The sequence below is a fragment of the Neurospora hispaniola genome (genome assembly GCF_033458365.1).
Source record: "Neurospora hispaniola strain FGSC 10403 chromosome Unknown B0T23scaffold_4, whole genome shotgun sequence".
Taxonomy (NCBI): domain Eukaryota; kingdom Fungi; phylum Ascomycota; class Sordariomycetes; order Sordariales; family Sordariaceae; genus Neurospora; species Neurospora hispaniola.
Window position 1 is genome coordinate 3,196,431 of NW_026944409.1, and position 23,297 is coordinate 3,219,727.

The 23,297-nt window shown below is 50.8% G+C and overlaps 6 protein-coding genes across 6 annotated transcripts; 3 read left to right on the forward strand and 3 right to left on the reverse strand.

Annotated features, from left to right (window-relative positions):
- Positions 1-267: 267 nt before the first annotated feature.
- B0T23DRAFT_404804 (uncharacterized protein) lies at positions 268-1,846 on the reverse strand (the record flags this gene model as incomplete). The annotated part of the gene is made up of 2 exons (XM_062838940.1): positions 268-927; positions 1,763-1,846. The coding sequence occupies 2 exons, from the start codon at positions 1,844-1,846 to the stop codon at positions 268-270; spliced, it is 744 nt and encodes a 247-aa protein (XP_062693245.1).
- Positions 1,847-2,082: 236 nt separating this feature from the next.
- B0T23DRAFT_149573 (uncharacterized protein) lies at positions 2,083-3,590 on the reverse strand. The gene is made up of 2 exons (XM_062832509.1): positions 3,137-3,590; positions 2,083-3,077 (listed from the first exon to the last, which is right to left on the reverse strand). The coding sequence occupies exons 1-2, from the start codon at positions 3,411-3,413 to the stop codon at positions 2,278-2,280; spliced, it is 1,077 nt and encodes a 358-aa protein (XP_062693246.1). The 5' UTR covers positions 3,414-3,590; the 3' UTR covers positions 2,083-2,277.
- Positions 3,591-4,543: 953 nt separating this feature from the next.
- B0T23DRAFT_149567 (cell division control protein 2) lies at positions 4,544-6,126 on the forward strand. The gene is made up of 3 exons (XM_062832508.1): positions 4,544-4,802; positions 4,891-5,575; positions 5,659-6,126. The coding sequence occupies exons 1-3, from the start codon at positions 4,766-4,768 to the stop codon at positions 5,921-5,923; spliced, it is 987 nt and encodes a 328-aa protein (XP_062693247.1). The 5' UTR covers positions 4,544-4,765; the 3' UTR covers positions 5,924-6,126.
- A 6,661-nt stretch (positions 6,127-12,787) lies between these two features.
- On the reverse strand, positions 12,788-14,094 carry B0T23DRAFT_149620 (uncharacterized protein). The gene is made up of 2 exons (XM_062832510.1): positions 13,812-14,094; positions 12,788-13,746 (listed from the first exon to the last, which is right to left on the reverse strand). The coding sequence occupies exons 1-2, from the start codon at positions 13,879-13,881 to the stop codon at positions 12,881-12,883; spliced, it is 936 nt and encodes a 311-aa protein (XP_062693248.1). The 5' UTR covers positions 13,882-14,094; the 3' UTR covers positions 12,788-12,880.
- A 2,559-nt stretch (positions 14,095-16,653) lies between these two features.
- Positions 16,654-17,456, forward strand: B0T23DRAFT_149645 (uncharacterized protein). Its single transcript, XM_062832512.1, has 2 exons — positions 16,654-17,013; positions 17,097-17,456. Exons 1-2 carry the CDS (start codon positions 16,800-16,802, stop codon positions 17,411-17,413), a joined length of 531 nt encoding a protein of 176 aa, XP_062693249.1. The 5' UTR covers positions 16,654-16,799; the 3' UTR covers positions 17,414-17,456.
- Positions 17,457-18,559: 1,103 nt separating this feature from the next.
- On the forward strand, positions 18,560-20,234 carry B0T23DRAFT_149666 (uncharacterized protein). Its single transcript, XM_062832513.1, has one exon. The coding sequence runs from the start codon at positions 18,856-18,858 to the stop codon at positions 20,029-20,031; it is 1,176 nt and encodes a 391-aa protein (XP_062693250.1). The 5' UTR covers positions 18,560-18,855; the 3' UTR covers positions 20,032-20,234.
- Positions 20,235-23,297: the final 3,063 nt, after the last annotated feature.

Genomic DNA, 23,297 nt, shown 5'->3' on the forward strand with positions numbered 1-23,297 from the left:
CGAATTCAAACAGAAAACGAGGACAAACTGGTTGGTAATCACTGATCAGTTGAACAATCGAGTGGTTGATATTGAAAGATGTAAGGAGATTTACTATTCGTGGCCAACATCATTACCCGGCATTACCGCTTCCTACCACATTTCACCATGAAATAAAGAAACATATCCAAAAGACCAGAAACCCCCTGAGATCGTTTACACGCAACCATCAAAGCTGCCCCCTTCACCATCCACACCAACCCACACGTCAACCCCCTCCTCTCTAATCTAATGCTTATACGTGATAATACACCCCTCATCCCTCATCCCTCTAAACTCCACCACATGCAAGCCCAACTCCTCCTGGTACTTGCACCTGGTCATGGCATCCAGGATCCAACAAAGCTGCATGGCCCACATCTTGACATTCTCCAGATAACAGCCCGCCCAGGGGCTGTTCCTCATCTGGTCGTGATTGCGCTCCCACACGTTCAAGAAAAAATAAAGGATGTGGTGATTCGGTCTCCAAGTGGCCTTGCTCGGGCCCTTGCGCAGGTATTCCCTGGTGCCGAACATGCCCTGGAAGAGCGGGATGATGTGGTATATGGGGCAGGGAATCGTGGAGGTTTTCGCAAAGGGATCCGCCGGAGGGGGGTTGTTGTTGATGGTGATGGTGGTGGTGGTGGTAGGTGGGGGGGAAGAGGAGGAAGAAGAGGAGGTGGTGGTGGTGGCGGACTTGCGCGAGGCGGCTAGGGGCTTGAGAAAGTCACGCTCGAATTCGGTCCAGAAGGGTGCGAGGGCTGGAGAGGCGAGCCAGGCGGTGAAGGTGTCGTAGCAGGTGAAACCGGCTTTTTTGGAGGCGAACTCGAGGATGGCGCGGTGTTTGGGGCTGTTCATCTCTTCGATGGTGAGGAAGGTGTTGATGTTTTGGGAGTCGGGGGAGGCCACCTTGGGTGGAGATACCAGGGGTTGTTGGTTGGTTGGTTGATTGTTTGGGGTGGTCATTGTCAAGTTGCTAAGGTGAAGCTTGTTGTTGCTGTTTCTGTGAGGTTGCTGTTGTGTAGCTTTTAATGCTTCGGAGATTGCTTGATGTGTTGTCAAAAGTCAAGATGAGCTATCACCTGGAATACTTATATATCATACGGCTTGGTCGTCATCATGAGACAGAGGTAAGCAATCAAAGAGAGCTGTTTTGGCTTGATCGTGGATGTGAGACAGCAGCGACTAACGTCATGAATGCTTGAGCTGTGCTCTGAAAGAGAAAATTGTTCGAAATACATTCTCACTGTTCAGTTACTGACACTCGTAACAGCGCAGGTGTTCTTTTCTGTTCCTACGGATACATGAACCCGGCGTTCCCGCGTCGAAACAAAGAAAATGACAGCATTGACAAGACTGTTCAGTGAACAAGACGGGAATTCACAGCCACAGGGACTAGAACCCTGCTAAACAGCCGAGCTCTGTCCCAAAGACAAAGAGATGGCTAGTATCTACTCTGGCATGTGCTGCATAGGGGGGATCGTATCATGGGGGAGTTAGCAATCATGTCTTGCTTTCAAACATGTGAGCGACAAGCGCATGTATTCACAAAAGAAAACATGGGACCGGCACAGAGTTGGCAAGCTTTATGTGAGATGAAGATATGATATTTTTCCAGGCCTGGATATGATGCAAACCATTTGAACTAACAAAGTAGCAAGTGAAACGACCGTAGTTTCTGAGACGGAATGCCTCAGGTAGAATGATATATGATAGTGCCCAAGCGACAGTCACCCTAACATACCACTTGATAACCGGTGCTGCTGTCTGAAACGAGTTCGTCAAGCATATCAAGGACGATGATCGAATCCGTCGCCCAAGCCCCCATGTTCGCCGAGTGCGCATTGCGCCAGCCGCTTTATCGAGCATGTGTTGTACCTCATAGCAAAACCAGAATCAACCTTGATGATGGGGAAATCCCCAGATCTCTGCCGCGTGACATGTTGATATGTTCGTGATGATGACAAATTACATAAGTGGACAAATGCGATAAGCGAGCACACACAACCTCTAGTCATGGACGCTTGTCATTACAACCACGAGCTGTTGTTCATGGTTTCAAGGTATGGGCAGTAAAACCGGTCTCAGAAAAACTCTAATGGCTGAGAGGTAAAAGGGAGAAACAACTGTGTCCTGGAGAACGAGACACAGACAATTTACAATGGGATGGTGACGGCCATGGCTCTACGACAGCCTTTGTCCACTTGGCATTCTGTTGACTGAACATGCCCGTGGCTGAAGATAGTGGCGTTATTCGGCTCAGTCCCTCATCTGCCTAACATTGATATTGATGCGCTTGTTCTTCATCCAGCCCCTCCAAGCCTCATACTTTCCATCTTCGGCGGGCCAATCCTCCAGCCACTCGGGACAGGTGCCCTTGAAGATTTTGGGCACACCATGCCAGGCAAACCTGGACTCCTTGGTCATGTAAATGATATCGCCGGACCGTAGCCTTAGCAGCAAAAACTTCTTGTCGCTCTTGCCACTTTCACTTTCTGCGGATCCCTTTTGCTTTTTATCTTCCGACACCTTGCCCCAGTCCTCGGGGCAAATCATGAAGAGCGAATCACAGCCTATACTCAAGCTGACCAGGCCTTTGTCGGTCTCTTCTGACACATCGCGGTGCATCATCATGGTATCGCCGGGGGTGTAGAAGTTTACAATGGCCGCTTGGGCCAGAGTGTCGGGAAACAGGGTCTCCAATAGGCCGGCAATGTCTTTGGGAAACTCGGGGGGCAGCTCGCCCGGGTAAACGCGATTCGTCCAGTCATACTGTCCACCCAGGGTGACCCAGTGTAGCTTGCGGTTGAAGACTTGCTGAAAAGTGAGAGGCTTGTGTACAGAAGGGTCCTTTGGCTCAAAACAAGTCTCGGAATATGGAGGGTAGGAGAAGAAGGATTCCTGAAGGCCTGTTTCGGGATCCACGGGTGGGTAGGGGAGCTTGAAATGGAGATGCATGTTGGTCTGGTGGTGAGGTTGGTTGAGATCGCGGTGAATGATGTTGCGCAGGAGCGTCTTTTGGACCTCGGGGGGAATGAGATTTGGGAGAATCAAGAGACCTTTTGGGGTTGGTCAGCAAAGATTGGCGAAGAAGAGGGGTCCAGGATTTTGAGTTCACCAGGCAAGAGAGGATGGTAATAGATGGGGGCGTCCTTGTCTGTGCGGAACTCTGGTGAGTGCTCGGGGCAAATATAGCTGAAGGACTTGTTCAAGGTTTCGGTAGGAATGGAGCCAGCGAGCACAAACTCGGGGGCTTTTTCGGGACTGCGCAAGTCATCGATCTCGGGGCTGTTCATGACGATTTTCTGGTCGACTTTGGCGAACGACTTCCACTTGAGCCGCAGCTCATCCGACGGCTGCTCATGCGCATCCAGGTCATGGTGTCCACCCATCATCTTGAAAGTCGGGTAGTTCTTTTGAGCGAGATATCCAAAAAGAAGATGGAAAAGTAACCGAAGGAATGGATATGAGTATACAAGTTGACCCCTTCCGAGTCCTCGTGTGACGTTGCGGATTTGGAGTAGGTAAGTATCGTGAGATGAAATTGTGGGGACTTGAGTGAAGCTTCAGACGGGAAGGATGGTCGAGATGGCTGACTGATGTGTGGGCGTCGAGCTGAGGCTGAGCGTCTGAATGGCTGGAGCTTCTGAATGGCGCCACAAGTCAGGGGTAGTCAACAGAGGTCAGGTCGTGGCTACTCTACCCCATCTTGGTGGGCTGTCGGATACAAGTACACCGGCACCGAGTGATGGACGGACTCCCGGCATTGTGTGTTATGGTAAGTACTTGCTAGAACTAGGTAGAGGTACGGTACATATGTGGTACCTAGGTAGGTTGCTTGAAAGTTTACCTACCTTTACCTCGGAGTACCGACCAGGAAAGCGGGCATTCCCTTTTTGGACGCGTTCATTCCTCCCTTGCAGTGGTTTCCATGGTGCCGTCGCGGTCCGCGCTTTTTGTGTTGACACCCGACGGATTTCCGCCAAGTAGACGTAATCGTCCTGTCTCCAACCACCCGGACGCCCGTCAAGAATAAAACCTACTGCACCTATTACAGCGGGCCACCCCCTGGACTGTCCTCTAAATCCGACACTCGAACGACAACCACAACTTCACAACCTCGACTTGCACGCCCACCGCCTCTCCTTCCTTGAATTTCTGTCCCTTCACCGTCACGGTCCCCTACTAGTATCAAGAAGTTGCAGGAACAACGGACGACAATTACATCGCTCGCTGCATCATATTGCCTTTCCATCAGCGGCCTTTCGCATTCAGCCCTCCATCCAGGACGACCCGTCGACATTCACGGCACCATCATCACGACCCAAAGTCAACACCAAAACAAAGTATTTACGGTAGTACTGTATGTAGCCTTTTGACGGCAACGACGGACGATTCCACCTTTTTTTTTTTTTGTTTTTGTTTACCGACCCGCCACCGCGCTCCCTTTGGACACCACCTTTCCTTGGCTGGACCTTGACTCTCCAAGGATCAATCTCGAGAAAGCGACCCTTCGACGGCGGTCACTTTCTCCATCCGCCGCCGCCCCACGCTTCGTTCTGGGCTTTTCCGTCCCTGTGCTTCAGCGCTAGGTACAACATCGTTCGTCGTAATCGTCCCCCACCACGACGACCACGATCACCAGGCACCACCCCGACTAGTAGTTCTACGACTCTAGTCAAGGTCAATTCTTTTCCTTCAAACCACCCATTTCAGTATAGCGGCCTGGACGGGTAACAGAGCAACCATGGAGAACTATCAGAAGCTAGAAAAGATTGGCGAGGGTACAACATCCCCTTCTTCTTCTTCTACCCCATCCACCTTGGCTCTCTTCCTTCCTTGTCAAATACTGACATGCCACCTTCCGCATAGGAACGTATGGTGTCGTCTACAAGGCCCGCGACTTGGCCAACAGCGGGCGCATTGTCGCCCTCAAGAAGATCCGTCTCGAAGCCGAAGATGAGGGCGTCCCCTCCACCGCCATCCGCGAGATCTCGCTGCTCAAGGAGATGCGCGACCCCAACATTGTGCGCCTCCTCAACATTGTCCATGCCGACGGCGGTCAAGGCCATAAGCTGTATCTCGTCTTCGAATTCCTCGATCTTGATCTGAAGAAGTACATGGAGGCCCTTCCTGTCAGCGACGGTGGTAGGGGCAAGGCCCTCCCCGAAGGTACGGGCGCCGGACTGCACAATTTGGGACTGGGCGAGGATATCATCAAGAAGTTCATGAGCCAGCTTTGCGAGGGCGTCCGATACTGCCACAGCCACCGTGTCCTACACCGCGATCTCAAGCCCCAGAACCTGCTCATCGACCGCGACGGCAACTTGAAGCTAGCAGATTTCGGTCTCGCCCGCGCCTTTGGTGTTCCACTCCGTACTTATACCCACGAGGTCGTCACATTGTGGTACCGTGCACCCGAAATTCTGCTGGGTGGTCGTCAGTACTCGACCGGTGTTGATATGTGGTCCGTTGGTTGCATCTTTGCCGAGATGTGCACACGCAAGCCCTTGTTCCCTGGTGATTCGGAAATTGACGAGATCTTCAAAATCTTCCGGTACGTTTATGCAGTTACCTTCCCTTGTCACCTCTCCGCTTCTCCCCTAGTCTGGCCATACTGACCTCTTTTCCTCTAAACAGTCTGCTTGGAACCCCTACTGAGGACATCTGGCCCGGCGTCACCTCCTATCCCGACTTCAAGGCATCCTTCCCCAAGTGGGTACGCGACTACAACGTACCACTCTGCCAAAATCTTGACGATGTCGGTCTTGAGCTACTTGAATCCATGCTTGTCTACGATCCTGCTGGCCGAATTTCTGCCAAGGCAGCGTGCAATCATCCTTACTTTGAGGACTACAACCCCAAGCCAAAGAGCAAATATCGCGACAGCAGCAGATACGCCTAGGGGCGTTCGCCAAGGTCGATGGAGGAGCGTCATGGCAATAGCAAATCGACTGTCCAAGCTTTGCAGCCGGCTGCTTAGGTTCGGTCGGATCTCGGTGACCTCAAAGTGGGCAGTTCGTCGCAAGGGTACAGACTTGGTGATTCTACCAGCAGCGAGTGAGGTCGACACACCGAAACGGTGACAGAGACAAACTGTCATTATCACACCTGAAGCATATCATAGCATCCCACTTTGCTTTCAGGATATTCGGAAACATGATATTCGACACATCAAATTCCCCATACCTACATTTTGTTGTATGTAGGGTTGTGTTTTTAGGGAACAGCGTTCAAAGGGGTCATGGGTAAAGGAATTACATTGGAATGGAGTTCTGTATTACACGATTCGGTGTTATCTGGAAGAGCAAATGGCATTCAAGGGATGGGGCTTTCTGTTAGCCCTGGTGCATATTAGGGAGTTGTGGTGTGAAGTGTACTGTACACAGGGAGGGAAAAGGCGCAAGACATTGTTCCAACAGATCGCGCATGTACATACCCCCATTTTCCAAACACCGATCCTTCGTTTGGGGATGCGAAGTGATGTCGGCTCCGCCTTCATCTTTCATGTGCTCCATTTCTTTCTCCCTGCTCTGTTTTATGTTGCCATTGATCGATTTCTCATGTTGCCTTCTTGGCTGTCTCTCTTTCTGACAAGCGCTCACACCACCGCGTTAAATGCCCCCCCCCCCCCCCCCCCCCCCAACATTGTTGGCTCCCAACATCTCGGATATCAAAGGGCATCACATCAGTGGATTGGGAGCCACTCAAAAAGCCAGATCAGGCGTCATAGGGAGGTTATTTACCTGCAATGCACTCACTGAAGCTCTACCTAGTCCCAATATCTCAATCGTGGTGTTGCGTGGTGTGGCATCCAGACACTCCATACGGGGCCGTACCTTTTTTGCCTGTTTAACGGTCTATGTTCAACATAAACAGGAAATAGGAGCTTTATCTCGTCAATCAGGACCGACATCTACCATCTTATCTTAAACGTACCTACCTATTTGGCTTGGAGAAGGCTGACAGCGGAGGACGGATTCGTTCGAAGATATCGTGCATGATCAACGACAGGTAGTAGGCAACTGGTCAATTGGGAAGCAGAATAAATACACAGTCCTGGGTATTTCAGTGTATCTTGGTACGACAACACGCTCGTTCTCCCTCGAAACAAGTGGAAAGGCGTTCGCGCTCCCAGCGGGTGGGGTGGTGTTCTTAAGAATTCTTGGGGACAAAGCTATGGCGGTCGCCGTTAATTTATGGAGAGATATCAAAAAGGTTGTGTCACATTTGTTGGTGCGGTGGAGAGGGTTCATGTTGGAGGTAAGTATTGAACTTGAGAGGAATGGCTTGATGTTGCGATGCTCGGTACTCATGTCAACATCAATGTTAGGTAGGAACTTGGTATTGACCATAGTACCTCAAGCAAGTCCACGAGCAGGCTGCAGTGAGGCACAGCGGGACGCTTCGCTTGAGTGAATCCATGATGGGACTTTGAGAAAGGCCTTTGAAGCCAAAGACCTATACCAAACGACATAAGAAACTGGACTATTTGCATGAGCAAATCTTGCCAAGTTGTCCATACTATTAGATCGAAGACCGCCGTTGATATTGAGATAGGGTCATGTACGAATCGGCTGTTGCTGACAATCCACTCCGGGGCCCGTATGGTTTAACTGACCGGACCTGTTTGACTAGACCTCTGATGATCCTACATTCATGTAAAGACTTTGTCTTCGTGCTATCTCGAGCTGATGTAAGATGCTGTGCATATACTAAGGACTGCATTCGTTTTCGGATTCTGCGTTCAAACTGCCTGCAAAATGGCAATGCATGAACTTCATTCTGATGGCGACCGCCAATCTTGCTTGCTATCAACATGAAATTCCCGTTCGGCAAGTATATTGATGAGAAAGAGGTAATGTCTCGTCAAGAAGTCCTATCGACAGTTGATCTGGTTCAGTGTGTCACAAATTGAATATAAGAGCGCGAGTCCTCACAACCTAATCATCTTCCGTTCCTCATCTCTCAAGTCAACTTCACAGAGTCTTTTCACTGCGTTCCTCCAGTTTCTTGATTTCCAGGCCTCTTACCTACCTCAAGCACACAGGTTATTCATCACCATGCAGATTACCTCACTCCTCTATGCTCTCGTGGTCTTCAAGCTTACCGCCGCCCTTACTAGGCGCCAAAACCGGTACCGCTACATATCTCTATAGGTACTCGTATGGACCCTGCCGACACTAATTGCAGCTTGCAAGATCTAGGTCTTGAGTGGGAGAGACCGACCTCGCTCCTCGCCCTCTTGACAAGGCTGTCAAGTCCGATCGTTTTCGTATGTATAATATATCGACAGAAATTGGCTCCAAGGGGAGCTGCTGGACTTGACTACTAATTTACCAAAGCAATGTATTATGCTTTTACTCGAACCGACCGACGGCCAGAGATGAAGCAAAAGTGAGAAACCTGGCTGATACTTACCTCTAGGTATTCTACACCAACTTCCAAGCATCAACATCACTTCATGGCCGCCAATATCTTTTCTTCCGACCCCGATCCAGGAGCAACCGGCAGCTTCTTCATGTACGTTGAACCGCAATGTCGATAGTCCGGTACATAGAGGTAGGTTTTGGTTGAGTGGACTCACCTATCAACGTTTTGATGATAGTGTCAGCAATTTCCACGATGAGAATTGCTGGTCGTCTGCCGCAATCTTCCTGGAATCAGCAATTTGAACAACCAAATGGCTTGCGGCGAGGGAACAACCACATATGGCATCAATTTGGATGACGAAATCTGGGCCTGATAGTGCGGCGCTGCTTAATTTCCTTGGAGCACGCTATGTATCCTCTCTTCTGAAAGCAGCATCACTGGCCTTGCATGTCGAGGTCTGTTCTGCGGGTGCCTCTTTCTCTGTTCTTCTCTTTTCGGAACTTTGTCGATTTTTTTGGCCAGCCAGCATCTGTGTCAACTATGCTGCACCCCTTACAGTCACGGTTACTAGGTAACATCTTGACGCAGTCAATCTTATAGTCGGCGATTTGAGTAGAACGGAGTGCCTGCGGCCTCAACCGAACGACAGAGTCAACCCCCAACGACAAAGTTTAAACGCAGAGCTTGTTTACAACGTAACCCTATAACAGAAAGGGTATGAAGAAGTCTCGAAAGAAATACGAGCGTGACTACGCCGTACATTTAAGTTTTGGTTCTTGTTAACCCTTCAAATTGACTGCGAGGTCAGAATAGAGAAGTATCCTGGAAACACAGCATGACAAGAAGGATCGCTGGGCGTGTTTCTTTCTCCTCCCTTCTACTTAAAGTCGGCTTCAAGTTCATGGGCAAACGAAAGCCAGTAAAAGGGTGGTAAGTTCCTCTCAAGCACAAAATCCAGATGATAGGTACTTTGGCCCCCCTGTGCATGCCGTTGCAACATCGATGATGATGCTTGGTCACTGAACGAAAGCAAACCTCGATGACTAACGGGGAGGTAAAGCACAACTATACTGCCCCCCCCCCCCCCCCCCCCCCCCCCCACCCCAACAAAATTTCTGTCCCTTCCAGGTTTCAATTGGATTCTTCTTATCTCTTTCACTTTCCCCTGTTCTACCACAGATCAGCGCACATGTTGTTGATTAGGATCATTTACCGAAACGCAAATTAGGAACATATTTTTCCCTTGAACTTCCTCCATTGGTATCAGTTAGGTAGGTGGGTAAAGCAGTCACTCTGCAACAACGCAAAGGTCACTCACTTCTCAGCCAGCCCATTTGAGCCTCACTCTTCACCGCTTCGAGCATCAGCCAGCCAGCCAAGCCAGCCAGCCCCGTGTCTACCACACGCCACGGCGTTTCATCGATTTAAGGAAATAGATATCAACGGGCTTGCCAGTGTCTGTTCATGTATCACATGTAGCTCCTGAAATGCAGTGCATCAAGTAAAACCGACTGAGCACATGGGGACGGGTTGTGTTGCCGCGACACACACTGGCAATGGTGTAACACGAAGATGGTTGAGAATATCAAGTGGTAATAATCTCCCTTTGGTCATTTTCGATGACTGGACTGGGGAATTAGGGTACCTCTATGCTCGATCAACCCAACGTGGAATTTGGAGGTGATGAATTCGAAACATGGCGGTACAAGAGGAAGAACCGAAGCTGGTACGCCGGAGTTACAGATGGCTGGACTTTTTGTTGATTGGGTGTCTGAGGTTCAAGACTCGAGGTTGTCTCAGGCAAGCCTTCGATACATGAATTGTCGTGTGGTCCTTTGGTTTACCGTCTCAACTCAATTGTACCTCTAAAGTACAAGTGAATGAAGTTCGTTTCAACGGCATTGCACCTCAGCTCGCCGATGATACTCAGCCATAACGATCACGATCTCGGTGTCTGTTGGTTGATCAACGAATGAACATTCACGGTGAACGTGGAGAATTCTTCTTTTGTGAAGTGCGCCTTCCTCAATCTGATACTGTACTGCATTCATCGCTGCAGTGCACTGCACTGCAAGAGCGGCAAGTCCTAAGATGCATTGCCTGAGTGCTCAAAAGAGCCAAGGTTGCAAAGCAAAGGTGTCTGCGGCGTAGTCCAGCTGGGGACGAGATTTGTTGTTGGTCAGGTTGTATTAATCTGATCACAATTTAATAGTAAATGAACTAATCAAGCGGTTGAGCGCCGTGAACCAAAGTCATATCGCACAATGTCTTGACCGTTCAGTTCACCTTTGTACATATAGTGGGCCGGGACTGGAACAGGCACACGCAACATTCAACGCTTGACCCGGTGACACCTTCCAATTGAAGCTCGTTCCACAATATCGGCCTTCAGCTGCAGACGTCACTGCCACCAGTCCTTCGCTGCAGTGTTCAAGCTAGTGTAGTCTCACTGCACGCACTATGAAGGCAGCGACGAACGTCCAACTCAAGAGATGCCGAGCGCAACAAACTGAAGATGAAATACCCCGGCCAGCATCTTTGTTAGTGCCACCAAAATTTCCTATACTAGATAATTTGATCCATCGACTACCAGGCACGGCACTCTTAACAGCTTCTCGCGATGTGGTACTCGTCCTTTCCTGGTAAGCAAGTAGAGGTACTTGTTTCGTTCAGCACGAAAGTTGACCGGACGTTCCATCCTCACTTTCTTTGGTTCGCGCGCGGCCCCAATGTCAAGACTCACTAACAGATGCTGGAAGAGATACATCCCTCGAATACGAAGCCATCGCAGCTTCCGCTTCCACTTCTACGTTACTATCATGAATCTGGCAGTGCCTCGTAGTGCACGATTTCGGCAGCGAGCTTGGGTAGAGGGGAGGTGAGCCACCGTACAGTAGAGGCGGGTATCCAAACTGATTATTCAGCGAGTTCTGACAGTTGAGGATTCAAGATGATACCTCAGAACGAAGTAGTACTGGGCACTGCCTGCGCTGCATCCAAGTTCTTCAGTTTTATGCACTACATACGGTACCTTTACTTACCATCACTTACTTACTGCACTCGCTTCCGAAGGTAATTCCTCTTGGATAACAAACCTTGAAGCATCGATCCACATAGCACCACAAACCAACCTCAACGTGAGCATCCCATTCTGCTATTTCTAGCCCGTCCGGCCAGATATAAGCCGTCCATCGTTTACTTACTGATCGTTGGTCCACTCCAGCCGTAGAATTAAACACTGCAGTGATCCCAACGGTCCCGGACTCGCGAGGGTGAGGTGAGAAAGGAAATTAGTTTACCATATTTAGGGCACTCACCCTGGCCGCAACTCGAGCTTCTTCTAATAAACGCCTGCAACCGTCTGTAGTAGGTAGTAACTCCGAGATCGTGACAACTACTACTGCAGTACCCATATGGGGTCAGTCTAGCCAGGTCTTTGAAGGATCAGATCTCGCTCGCAACCACGCCGTTGGGTCCGCCACACCCCAACTGCAATCCTCATTCCTAGTACCTTAGGTAGGTACGTATTTTGATGGACCAACGTGGAATAAAAAGAAATACCTTCAAGAATTTGCGGATCGTTCTTAGCCCCCGGCCGCTCAAAATGCGAAGTATGTAGATGCAGGGTAGGTGACAACCTCTCAGAATCCCATGTAGGCAAAACTTGCATCTTATGCCTCACTATCGCCAACCCGTACTATCTAACTGCCCATCTAAACCGAGCAAGGATCAGAATACTTTTTCTATTTGAAGACTTGAACCCTCGAAGATGAGGAAAAGAGGGGAAAGAAAAAAAGTTTCTTTCCACATTTTCCACATTCCAGGCTGCCCCCAGTCCCAACGTCTTGCGCCTTCGTTACAGCATGTACTACTTACTTTCAGTCGACTGGATGGTAAATAGTATAGACGCAAATAAACAAACGCGCGGTAAAGAGCGGTTAGGATCCCCTATTTGGTAAGTGCAATTACCGGACGGCGTTTAGATCCCGGCCGTCTGTTACTGTTGTTAGTCAAGCGACAAGCGGTGATTGGCTGAATGGTTCATCGCTGCTTAACAAGATGGCGGGTTAGAATTCCATATGCATACCTCTACCTACATGAAGTTGGAGCCCTCCCAGCCAGTGACGTTTAGAATTCGCGGCCTTTCTGATGCGCTCGAATGGGCTGTAACTTTGTAAGTGGCCCCCAGATGTCCGATATATTTTTAAGCTGTGGTTAGTTGGGTCAGGGCGCCGGGCCAGATACGGTACCTGATCCGACCAACCAGGGATCCACCCGGCGCCGGCCCCGCCCCGCTCCTGCATGTTAGCGCCGATGTCATGTCCGGGGCCCGGTCTGCCGAGTCAGTCGAGGTCGGACCCGTGTTTCGTTTTGCGCTTTTGAGATGGCATACTTGGTTGGTGTCGCTCGAGTAAAAGTAGGTGATACCCAGTGTATCGTGCCTAATACCACAAACCGAATTTAGATCGGTGTATCTTTAGGTACCTACCTACCTATGTATAATGTCTTGCTCGATGATGCTACTTCGTGTGCGATATCGTTGATGCAAACATTTCGTAGTAATGTAGCTTCCAAAAATTTCACAGGCATATAAATGAGAGGGATAGCCGACTGGAATTCTAGTCGGAGATTGGTACGTCGTGCTGGTGTTACCACACCTGTTGAGGACCTTGGCAACTTTGGGCTTGACATGTCGCATCGCATCGTGATGATCTCGGTCAGGAGCGGCCATCAAATGGAAGAGACACCAGACGCGTTCAGGCGATTGTCGCGATGGTGTGAAGCAAATCTCGCGTCGGGACTGGAACCTTGAGAACCTCGGTACAAGGGGAGATGGGTGGTTGCGCCGGTGTGTGGTGCGGTAACACGGCTGCACGTCATAAGCCACGCGGAGAAACCCTGGAGCAACCACCTTTAATTTCCTAGTTCCCCTGTTGCAACCATTAATTTGTGGTTTAGTGCTACTCAACCCCAACGATTCCTCCAGAGAGTTGGACAAAGATTTGATTTGCCCTGGGAGGGTTCGCATGTGAAAGTAGGTGATCCTTGAGGGAGATCGTTGGTGATCGAGGCCTGAAAGTCTTGACTCTCTTCTCGTTTGGTCGGTGGCTTGTCGAAAAACTGAACCCATCCCACCATCTCCAAGATTCCCTTGCGACGCCGAGGTTGGCATTGCAGCCGCTGCCGAATGTGTTGTTTTCTTCTTGCTCACGATAACCCATTCGCAACAAGCCCGGTGACTCCGACATCCAACTTCTAGTGTACACCTTCTGGGCTGTATAGCCCGCGAGTAGCACTTGGTGTCATGGCTTCGTGTGCTGAGCGCCTCCACGAGTAATGATGAGTCGATTGCATCTTCCAGAAAGTTATGATGGTCAGGTGTGTGTATGCCGCGGCAGGGCAGATTTCTGATTGCTTACTTTCAGCCTGATGATTCCACATGTGGCCATCGTCAGTGTTGTTGAGCCTCTGTGAGGTATGACGCATCATCAGCCATCAGATGGGGCTTGATCGTCGCCTTCCGCCTCTAACCGCATGTCGATCAGCGTCAATCAGGGTCTCAAGCAAACTCAGGGACTGGAGGGCCGAGAGGCAAAGATTGCGCATGCAACCCGTATTTGTCGTATTCGAAGCAAAAACTTTTCCGATGGCTACCAGCTTCTCAAGGAGTCAAGGCATCGCCCGAGTTTCGCTTCCCAAGCGACCACCGAAAGTTAATTAGCTCAGCCACAACCTCTCACCCGTCATTTTTCTTGGGTGACAAGCCTCTTTTGAAGATGATTGGCTGCCATGTCCAACTGTAGTGTAGTCTCTTAACAAGAGGAGAAAAGAGCAGGGCGCCTCAAGCCATGGTAGTATCGGCCAATCAACACCTTGGGCGGCAGTCACACAGCTCTTGCCTCTGACATTGGTAAATGAGGCAGACGAGCGGATGGATACGTTTGACGCTGCGATTGCTTTAACATCGTGAACCGTTATACGGGATCTTCGGAAGAAGAATACATATTCTTTTCTGTTGGGGCTCGCTTGGCGTGACTTGGCGGGGAGGAGGCGTCATTCATTTGAAGTCGGCAACTGCTGATAGGACCGCCGCTCCAACTGAATGACAATTCCACTTGTGTGGTTGCCCCTTCTGGTATCATCCCTCGCGCAATCCCTGACATCAAGACATGACGGGAACTGAAGATTGAGCATAGTACCTGAACAATCATCAAATCATTACCACTCAGGCACGCCAGCAGGGCGATCAATGAAGAGTAGGTAATGCCCTTGACGTCTTATCGGCCCACAGATGAGCCATGGTATGAATGCATCAACGTTGAGTCGTTTATTGAGTCCATTCCGTTCAGCCACGCGTCCCAGCTGTCCCGAAACCATCGGGTGGTGAAGCCACATCAATGCAAGTCTCAGGGGCATCTGCAACTGGAATGGAGGATGAATGATGGGCTATCATTCGTATTCGATCGCCGGTTGCCGACTGATTCAAGATGTCAAAACGTGGCTAATCCGCAGGCATCGTTGGCGTTGTGTGGATGGGCTGTATTGCAGTCGGGCCTTGAACAGGCTCTGCCAGGATCGTGGATGACGCCAACACTGACGGCACAGGATCGCATCGTTTGCAAGCGACAACGGGCGCGAAGTGGAAAATAGGACTTGGGATAGCTTATTACCAGCTAAGCTGATGTGCGAGTTGTCGGCCACGGACGCGGGACCGGCGCTACTGAGGCCGGCAAGACCCAGCCGGAGCGGGTCTAGGTATCTACATACACTAGTGTAAACTCTCGGCGTGGGGTGCCAACCTACTGCGTATGTATCAGGGTTCATCGGCACAACAGCCTCGTCTTTTGGTTTTGTCGTTGAAGCTGGGGTCCTCGGCAGTCGGAAAGACCACTTTTTTTTTATTATTATTTATCATGTGGGCGGATGATGGGTTTGGGTTGAGACGAGAGCTACTGCGCAGATCGAACGCTGGTTGCGGTGTTTCGTTTACCCCTCGCTTCGGACCTCAGGGGTACCGTGACCGGCATTCCATATCTGCTCCGGAGGCCTAGTCTTGATCACCATTGTGACCGGACGAAGAGAGTCCGGCTCGGGTGTTTGGACGCTGTTCGTTTCGTTTCACCGGGACGCAGTAATGGTTGCAGTGATGGCGTGCAGGGCTCCATTCTTAGGGGAAATGACGGAACAGTGTCTCCCGAAGTGCGTGTGAAAGCTGGGGAAGCAGAACGGCATCCCTGTGTCAAGAAGCCCCTGGATATTGCCCAAGTTCGGAGTGATACATACATATGGGTGCTGTCTTGCACTTTTGCACATCATGGCCATGACATTGTGGTGTTGAGACTTGGTGACTCTCGTCAACACCACCCCCGAAAGTGGAGGGACGTTGGCCGTGTCAGGTGCCGGAGTTTGTCGAGTTCACGACCATGAAGCATGGCTTGATACGTGGCTTGCAAGATGGACGACGGGGTGGATTGTCTGCCGCTGATTGGGTCGGGTGATCATCTGCTGGAGTGCGTTGTCAAGCCGAGTTTTGAATCCTATCAACTTCCTGGTCTGTCTAAACAAGGGATTGTCGAGTGGAGGAGGAGGAGGAGGGGATCCTCAATGACAGTCTTGGTGGCGGGACACCAACAGGCCTACACTACACCCTACCATAGACCCGAACCCTAAGGGACCCGACAAGTGCCCTGGCCTGCAAAGCACGGGCCCCATGACTGCCTGACTGATCTCATGCTTTTCTCAACCTTCTCGTTCTTTGTCAGTTTGGGCGACGCTGACTCCTCCTCCTCTTCTTCTCCGCTCTCCAACCACCACTATCGATTCCCTTGTTATGGACATGCATGCATTAAGTTCCGTCGACGCCTCGCTTCTGGAAATGACGATAATCGCAGGTGCAATGCAGTCCAGTTGATTGCGCCCGTCGGTCGCGGTTACCGGCACGGACTGGTCTCGTACAGTACTGTAGCTGGCCCGACTCTCACTGCTCCGACTGGCAGACCATCCATCGGAAGGAGTCTGGCAGTACATAGAGTAGACCGCTTTCGGCCAAAGCTTGAACCCCTCGTCTGTTTCATGTCTGGACATCGGGCTCCAGACCCGGCCAATGGCATCCATGGCTTCCAATCAAAGCCCATTGTCCGCCGAACATCTGTCGACCTCTCAACCACTCATCCAGATCCTATGGGACGATCCAGGAGCCGAGGGCATGGGGCATGGACATGGACATGGGAACCTGCAAATCCAGAGCCTTTAAAACGACATGGGCGGAAACGGACAGAAGGGCGAAGATGGGATTCCCAAAGGATCCAGATACAATCCAAGACCGGCAAGACAATCAATGAGCACGTCGACGCGTGTTGATTGTGACTCGATCGACACTCGACCTTAGAAGCAAGTGCAAGATAGGGATGGACGGCCAAGGCGTGCCTCCCATAGAAACATCGTTTTGCTGCCACCTACAAGGGCTGCAGATATTGGGAGTTGCAGACTGGACCTTTGCACGACCTGCGACAATATCCTCCCTTGGCCGTATGGACTGGAATGGCCAATTGGGATATATCAAAAGTTCGCAATCTTTACCTTCCCTTGATGCCAGTCACCTACAGAACGGCGTCGATAAAGGTGCATCACCATCCATGATTCTTGCTGCCCTTTCCACCACCACATGTCAGGTCGCTAACATTTCGACTCTTGACCTGATTCAGAGACCCTCATTGGACTACATTCAACCATCAAGTGTTTGTTATTTTGGGGATACCCTGTCCTTCTCTATCTTTGTCTGTACCACGTCGTCCTCCAAGCCAAAACATCGAACACGCTACGAACTCGTACAAGTTCAACCCCGCTGAAACCCCTGGCCCGCTTCGCCTCAGAAGTTGCCGCCGCACCCAGAGCCTCCGAGAGCGAATCAGACAGCGCCGACGTGTGGCACTGGGCGACTGCTCGAACAAGGCAATTCTGGCAGAGAAAGGCCGTCAGCACTCGACTCCGTCTACAACCGCCGCGCTGTACACATTATTAGCGCGCGACTGTTCCATTGCAGTGGCAGTCCGTCGCCCAGAATAAACTGGCACTTTTCAGGGTCGGGTCGGTCAAACGACGTACATATTAATTCAAACAGCGTCCCGTCGTCGAAAAGTAAACATCACCACCGCTCTCCAAAGCACCAACCAACACCAACACCGCAAGCGTTGACGCCTGCCTTTCCTTTTCAGTCGCATCAACAACCGGGTATCCACAACGACAACCTATAGACAACACGCCTGCAGGATCAGGATTTCCACTCATAATAACTCACATACACCGGTGACCGTGTCTTTGACGATTCGCTATCGAAGCCAATTCAGTAGTGCTGGTCACTTTTACAACCGACGTCCAAACACTCCACCCATTGCCGGGACCAACCTGCTAGCTGAACATCAGTTCATTCCGAACAGAACATCCCAAAGTCAAGCTGCCTCCCCAGGCCCACCGCCGACACCGACCCCAAACCCAACCCAAAACTCAACATCAAACTCTGCAAAAAAAAAGAGAGTTGTGTTTAGGTGAGTCGCATCGCAATACCACATACAACTGCATCCAGCCGGGACTGCCTTTTCCCGAGGTATCCATCTCAGCAGCTCTGGCATGGTCCCACACCGAGCCGACGGCGTTGTCCGCTCACAAGTGCCCTGAATCTTGCCTTCGAGACAGCTGTCTTGGGTGATTGGTTGCATTAACAAGACTAACCAGCCAGACAGGGATCTCCAGTGCCCAAGTTCGCCCCCGGCCACTGCCAACCCACTCCCGTAACCCATCGTGACTTGTGCAGCATTCCAGCCAGGCCCGTTCACGCCTGGAACCACGCTGATCTCACCCCCCTCTCGGCCCATCCTTGACACCCCAACGCCCCCACTGCGACTGCGTCCGATTCAGTGGGCCACCTTGCTCTCACGGTTGAGAATCACGGCACCACACCAGCTCACGCAACCCCCTTGCCGGTAGTGTACCGCAACGCCCTGTCCACCTGGGCTCACCTCCTGGGAACGCCTGCTCAGCCTCGTGTAGTGTACTTTGCTTCTCGTTTTTGCACGTCACCCCCCGGGCCCCTTCTGACGAACAGCCACCGAGACACGCAACAAAAAGTGGAAAAGCCCAAGGTCTAGAAAGCCCACTCAGAAGCCTCCAGCAGTGACCCATCGCTACCCGACCCTACGTTCGACACTACATATTTACTAAGCTCATTACCCCAACTTTTTCTCCCTTTTTCATACATAGTGCCTCATCCCGCCCGCATAAGCTTCGCCGCACGTCAACCTTCACCTTGGTCCCACACCCTTTTCCCATTTCTTGTTATATCATCACCGGGGTGACCGTCCTCGTCAACATTCCCTACCACCACAACTCCTCTTGTTGACATTTCGTCATCAGCGTTTTTTTTTTTATTTCTTCATCCTTCTCAACCGACATCAACACAATCTCACAATGGGTCTACCATCATCAACGAGCATGAGCCTCAACGAGCTCAATGCAAAGGCTCTCGACAACTTTGTCTACAGCAAGGTCGACAGGGACATGATCAGGTTTTTGGCTACCGCCGCCAGCGAGGTTATCCAATGCGATCCCACCATGATGCCATCACCAACAGTCGCGGCCACTTCTGGAAGGGAACAGCAACCCACGGCGCCACCCAAGGTTGTCAAGTGTGAAGATGGCGGACTACCTACCCTCGAGGCCTTCATCAGCCAGCTTGTCGTCAGCTCCAACGTCCAGGTTCCCACTCTCATGTCGACTCTGGTCTACCTCAGACGTCTAAAGTCCCGCCTTCAACCCAATGCCAAGGGCCTCCGCTGCACCACCCATCGCATCTTCCTCGCTGCCCTCATCTTGGCCGCCAAGTATCTCAACGACAGCAGTCCCAAGAACAAGCACTGGGCCAGCTACACCAACATGTCGAGCTCCGCCTACAACTTTGGCTTTAGCCGCACCGAGGTCAACCTAATGGAGAAGCAGCTCCTCTGCCTGTTGGATTGGGAACTGCGCATTACCGAGGAGGATCTCTACCGCGAGCTGGACTACTTCCTGGCCCCCATCCGCCGTGATTACGAGGTCCGTCATGCCCGTCGCATGCGCGAGAAGGCCGAGAAGCGCCAGCGCCAGTTGGAGGAGGAGGCCTGGGTCCAGGTTGCCGCTGCCGCCGCCGCCGCCCAGCACATCCAGCAGCAGCAACAGCAACAGCCCACTTACATCTCTCCTCCCTCATCCCGCGGCAGCTCCCGCTCGCGCAACGGTTACGCCTCTCGCGACACCTCGCCACCCGGTCTTTCCAGCTCCGCATCTTCCTACACCAGCTCCACCAGCCGCTCGACAACCCCCGACAGCGAACTGGATCTTCCTCACTCTTACGTTGCCATCAACGGCGACGACTACTACCAGTCTGCTGCTATCCCGCCTTGCGTACCGGAGAAGGATGCCGCGGCCGTGTACTTTAGCAACACGCGCGGCGCTGCCGTCTCCGCCGCCGGTACCAAGCGGGGTGTTCTCCCCTACGAGATTACGGCTGAGGACCTCGATGATTCCAGCAGGGTGAAGCGCATGCGCGGCATGCTTGGGCGTGTGTTTGGCGCTAACGCTGACCGGAACGTTATTCCGGTCAGGTAAATTTCCTGACCTGTTTGATTAATCAAGGTCAAGTTTTGCTTTTTATGTTTTTCTACTTGTCTCATCATCATCACCCCTCCTCATTACTCCATGCATTGCATCCAAATGCATTGATTGCATTCATAACGGCGTTTTATCACTTTTGGGAAAGGGTGGCAATCGTTTGTCTTAGAGACCTGTCTTTTTTTTTTTTTTTTTTTTTACACACCAAAAAGCGAGGTGTTCATTGGCTGGCGAAGTTCTACATCAGCATCATTGTCATCATCATCATCATCATCATCATCGCAGCATTTTCATACAGGGGTGGGCTGGTGATCGTATCGTCTGATTTTTTTTGTTCTTGCTTTATCTTTCGTTGGGCATATACTACTGTCATCTGTCATGTCTCCTACTAATGACGGGAACGAATGGGCTTTTGGGTGGGAGTACGAGAGCATTACCGGGATATGGATGGATGGGTTATATGATGGGAATATCGTATGATGATGGACGATGAAGGAAAGGACGGGTCTTCCAGCATCAAGAAACTGCCGGAATCTTTTACTACATAAAACCAACCAAACAAAGAAATGGAATGTCATTCACACTTGCTCCCCAAAAGAAGGGCAGCATGGTGATGATTCAAACAATCTTTCTGACTTTGTCCGCCAAATCGGCTTTCACTTGTGACTGTTCTTGCTTGCGAATAAGAGATTAACTATTCATTTGAGCACGCAATGCGGCGAGACTCCATCGCCTCGGTGCTACTCTGCCTTTTTTTTTTTTTTTTTTTTCTTTTAATCTTCTCAACACGTGGTCGTGTTCTCGACACGACAACCATTATGCGAATAACCAGGTTCGTCCTTGGTGATGGCGGTCCTTCTGGCTAATCCAACCGATGCAGTTACGAAAGCCCCATAAAAACTGTGGAACCCTCGTGTAGGATGGAGTTCACTACATATGTACACATGCAACTCCAACAGCAATGTTGGGGATAGAAAGCCGGGAAGTTGTGGAGTATCTACATAGTGTAGTGTAGATGGCACATGCTGACTGACACATTTGGATACATCATATGCATGGCAAAGGGGGACGGATGTGATGGGAATGTGAGAAAAGGGAATGAATGAATGTGCTAGTGTAAATGCGGAATGTGATCCCGTTCCTGATCGTCGAGGTGTCAGTCAGTCATTCAGGTACGGAGATACTTTACGCAGTAGTGTAGTGTAGTCGTGTACGTATCCATCCATCCATCCATCCATCCCTACGGATCTTGGAATTCACGGGCAGGGGAGATGCTAAGCACACGTGGATGGATGGAACGGGACGAGATGGATTGCGTTCGTGGCTTATTCCGGTGATGAACCTCGTCGCAAGGCAGATGTGCACACACACACCCATCGATGATGCTACTTTAGGCAGATATATCCATTTCAGGTTGCAAATCTTGGTTTTTTTTTTTTTTTTTTTTTTTTTTTTTTTTTTTTTTTTTTTTCCACATGGGGGATTCTGAGAATGATTCACGCCATCAATATTAGAATTCACTTTTGTTGTTCACATTGTCGAGCGGCCGCGTGTTCATATACCAATATACATGACGAAATATAACTTGAGCTGCTTGGTCCATTGATTAAATCACCCTATGACTGGACTGCGTATGTGTAGGTAGAGGTGGTAAAACACGTTGTATCAAGACATGTCATCGTGTCATGTCGTAATTGATAATACATAAGCCTACCTACCTAATTTCCGGGAGTCAGACTGGCTCATACTAGTACCACCCCCAACAACAAAACAATGACGCCTCTCAACATAGTATGACAGTAACAGTATGCATATCCGATCCCGTTACTATACCCAGGCTGACTTCCAATCTCCTCCATCTTGTTCATCCTGTCTCATTCATTCCATCAATTAATGACTCACGACTTTCTTAACATCTTCTCCTCCCGCTGTTCCCGACTTTTGCACTTCCACTTTTGGCTTCCCGCTCAAGGCACATTTTCCATATACACAATCACCCATCCGTAAGTAAGCCAGTCACACACACACTGGTGTGAAGCTAGGTAGGTAGTGTACTCACAAAGTCATTCATCACATGGAAGCCATTGCGCCAAGCGGGCAGGCAGGCGGGCGGGCGGGATCTCCAACCCCCATGACTAACTAGACTGCCTAGACACAAGGTGATTGATTGATTGATTGATGATCATCCGAAACTGGAGGATTCGCGTCCGTAAATTTTCCCGCTGGAAACGGCGATGAAAGGGATGAACAACACCCGTTCATCTCCCTTCACGAGAAAGAAAAAAAAAAAAACCTATCGTTGTAGGAGGCAAATCGCGAATCTCGAATCTCGGCATCCTTGGGACCGTCGGGACGGGACCTACCTACCTACCTACTGTATTCATTGGGATCCTTGGCAAAGTTGAGGCTGAGCGCTCAGCGCAGAGGGAGCCCAAACAGTACCCACTATAGTACATATGTAAAGCCTTATTGCAACTGTTCGTTTTGGTGTAGCGTCCAGTTGGCCGATAAGTTCAGTGTAGTGTAGGTTAGTCCACTAAATGGGAGCCGTTAGGTAGGAGGTCCCCGCCCCCGCTGAACCCGACGGCTACCCCGGTCGTCCCTTCCGGGCGGCGGTGGTCTAGTTTTACGGACGGGCGATACTACACTAGCTAATGCGGTGCCGGTGCCGGTACCAGTGGCCATGCCGGTTAGTCCGGGGCTTCATTTCCAACATCTAGTCAAGTCTGTTCGGTCGGTCGGTCGATCGGTCGGCCAGGCCGAGGGGTCTTGGGAGTTGGGATTCTTAGGTGGTTTTGAGAGGCGCACTGTATTAGCTTAACCCCGGGCGGCCGGGATGGGCGGTCGATCCCCGCAGGTCCCGATCCCAGGTCCTTCCACGGTCGGGCCGCGCGCGGGGGGCTAGGCCATCAGGGTTCCCCGTTCGTTTGGGACCGACCCCAATTTAAGCCCCGTTCAGGAGGTGGCATTGCGAAATCCCGTTGTGCTTGCGGGGTGTAGTACTGGACGATAACGGTCGGTCTCGGTCTAGCCCTGAATTTGGGATTTGGAATTTTAGATTGCCGTGACCGTTACCATAGTGGCTGTGGTACACTACACTATGCACAATGCATTTCCTTCCATTTTTTTGTGGTGATGATGGGAATGGTTATGCGTGTGGAATCGTGCATCTATCTGCATGATTCGGTGTGTTCTTCCACTTCTTCCATGGAATATGTAACGCCGGCCGGCGTTGGATGTTCACAATGCAAGATTTGTGCATC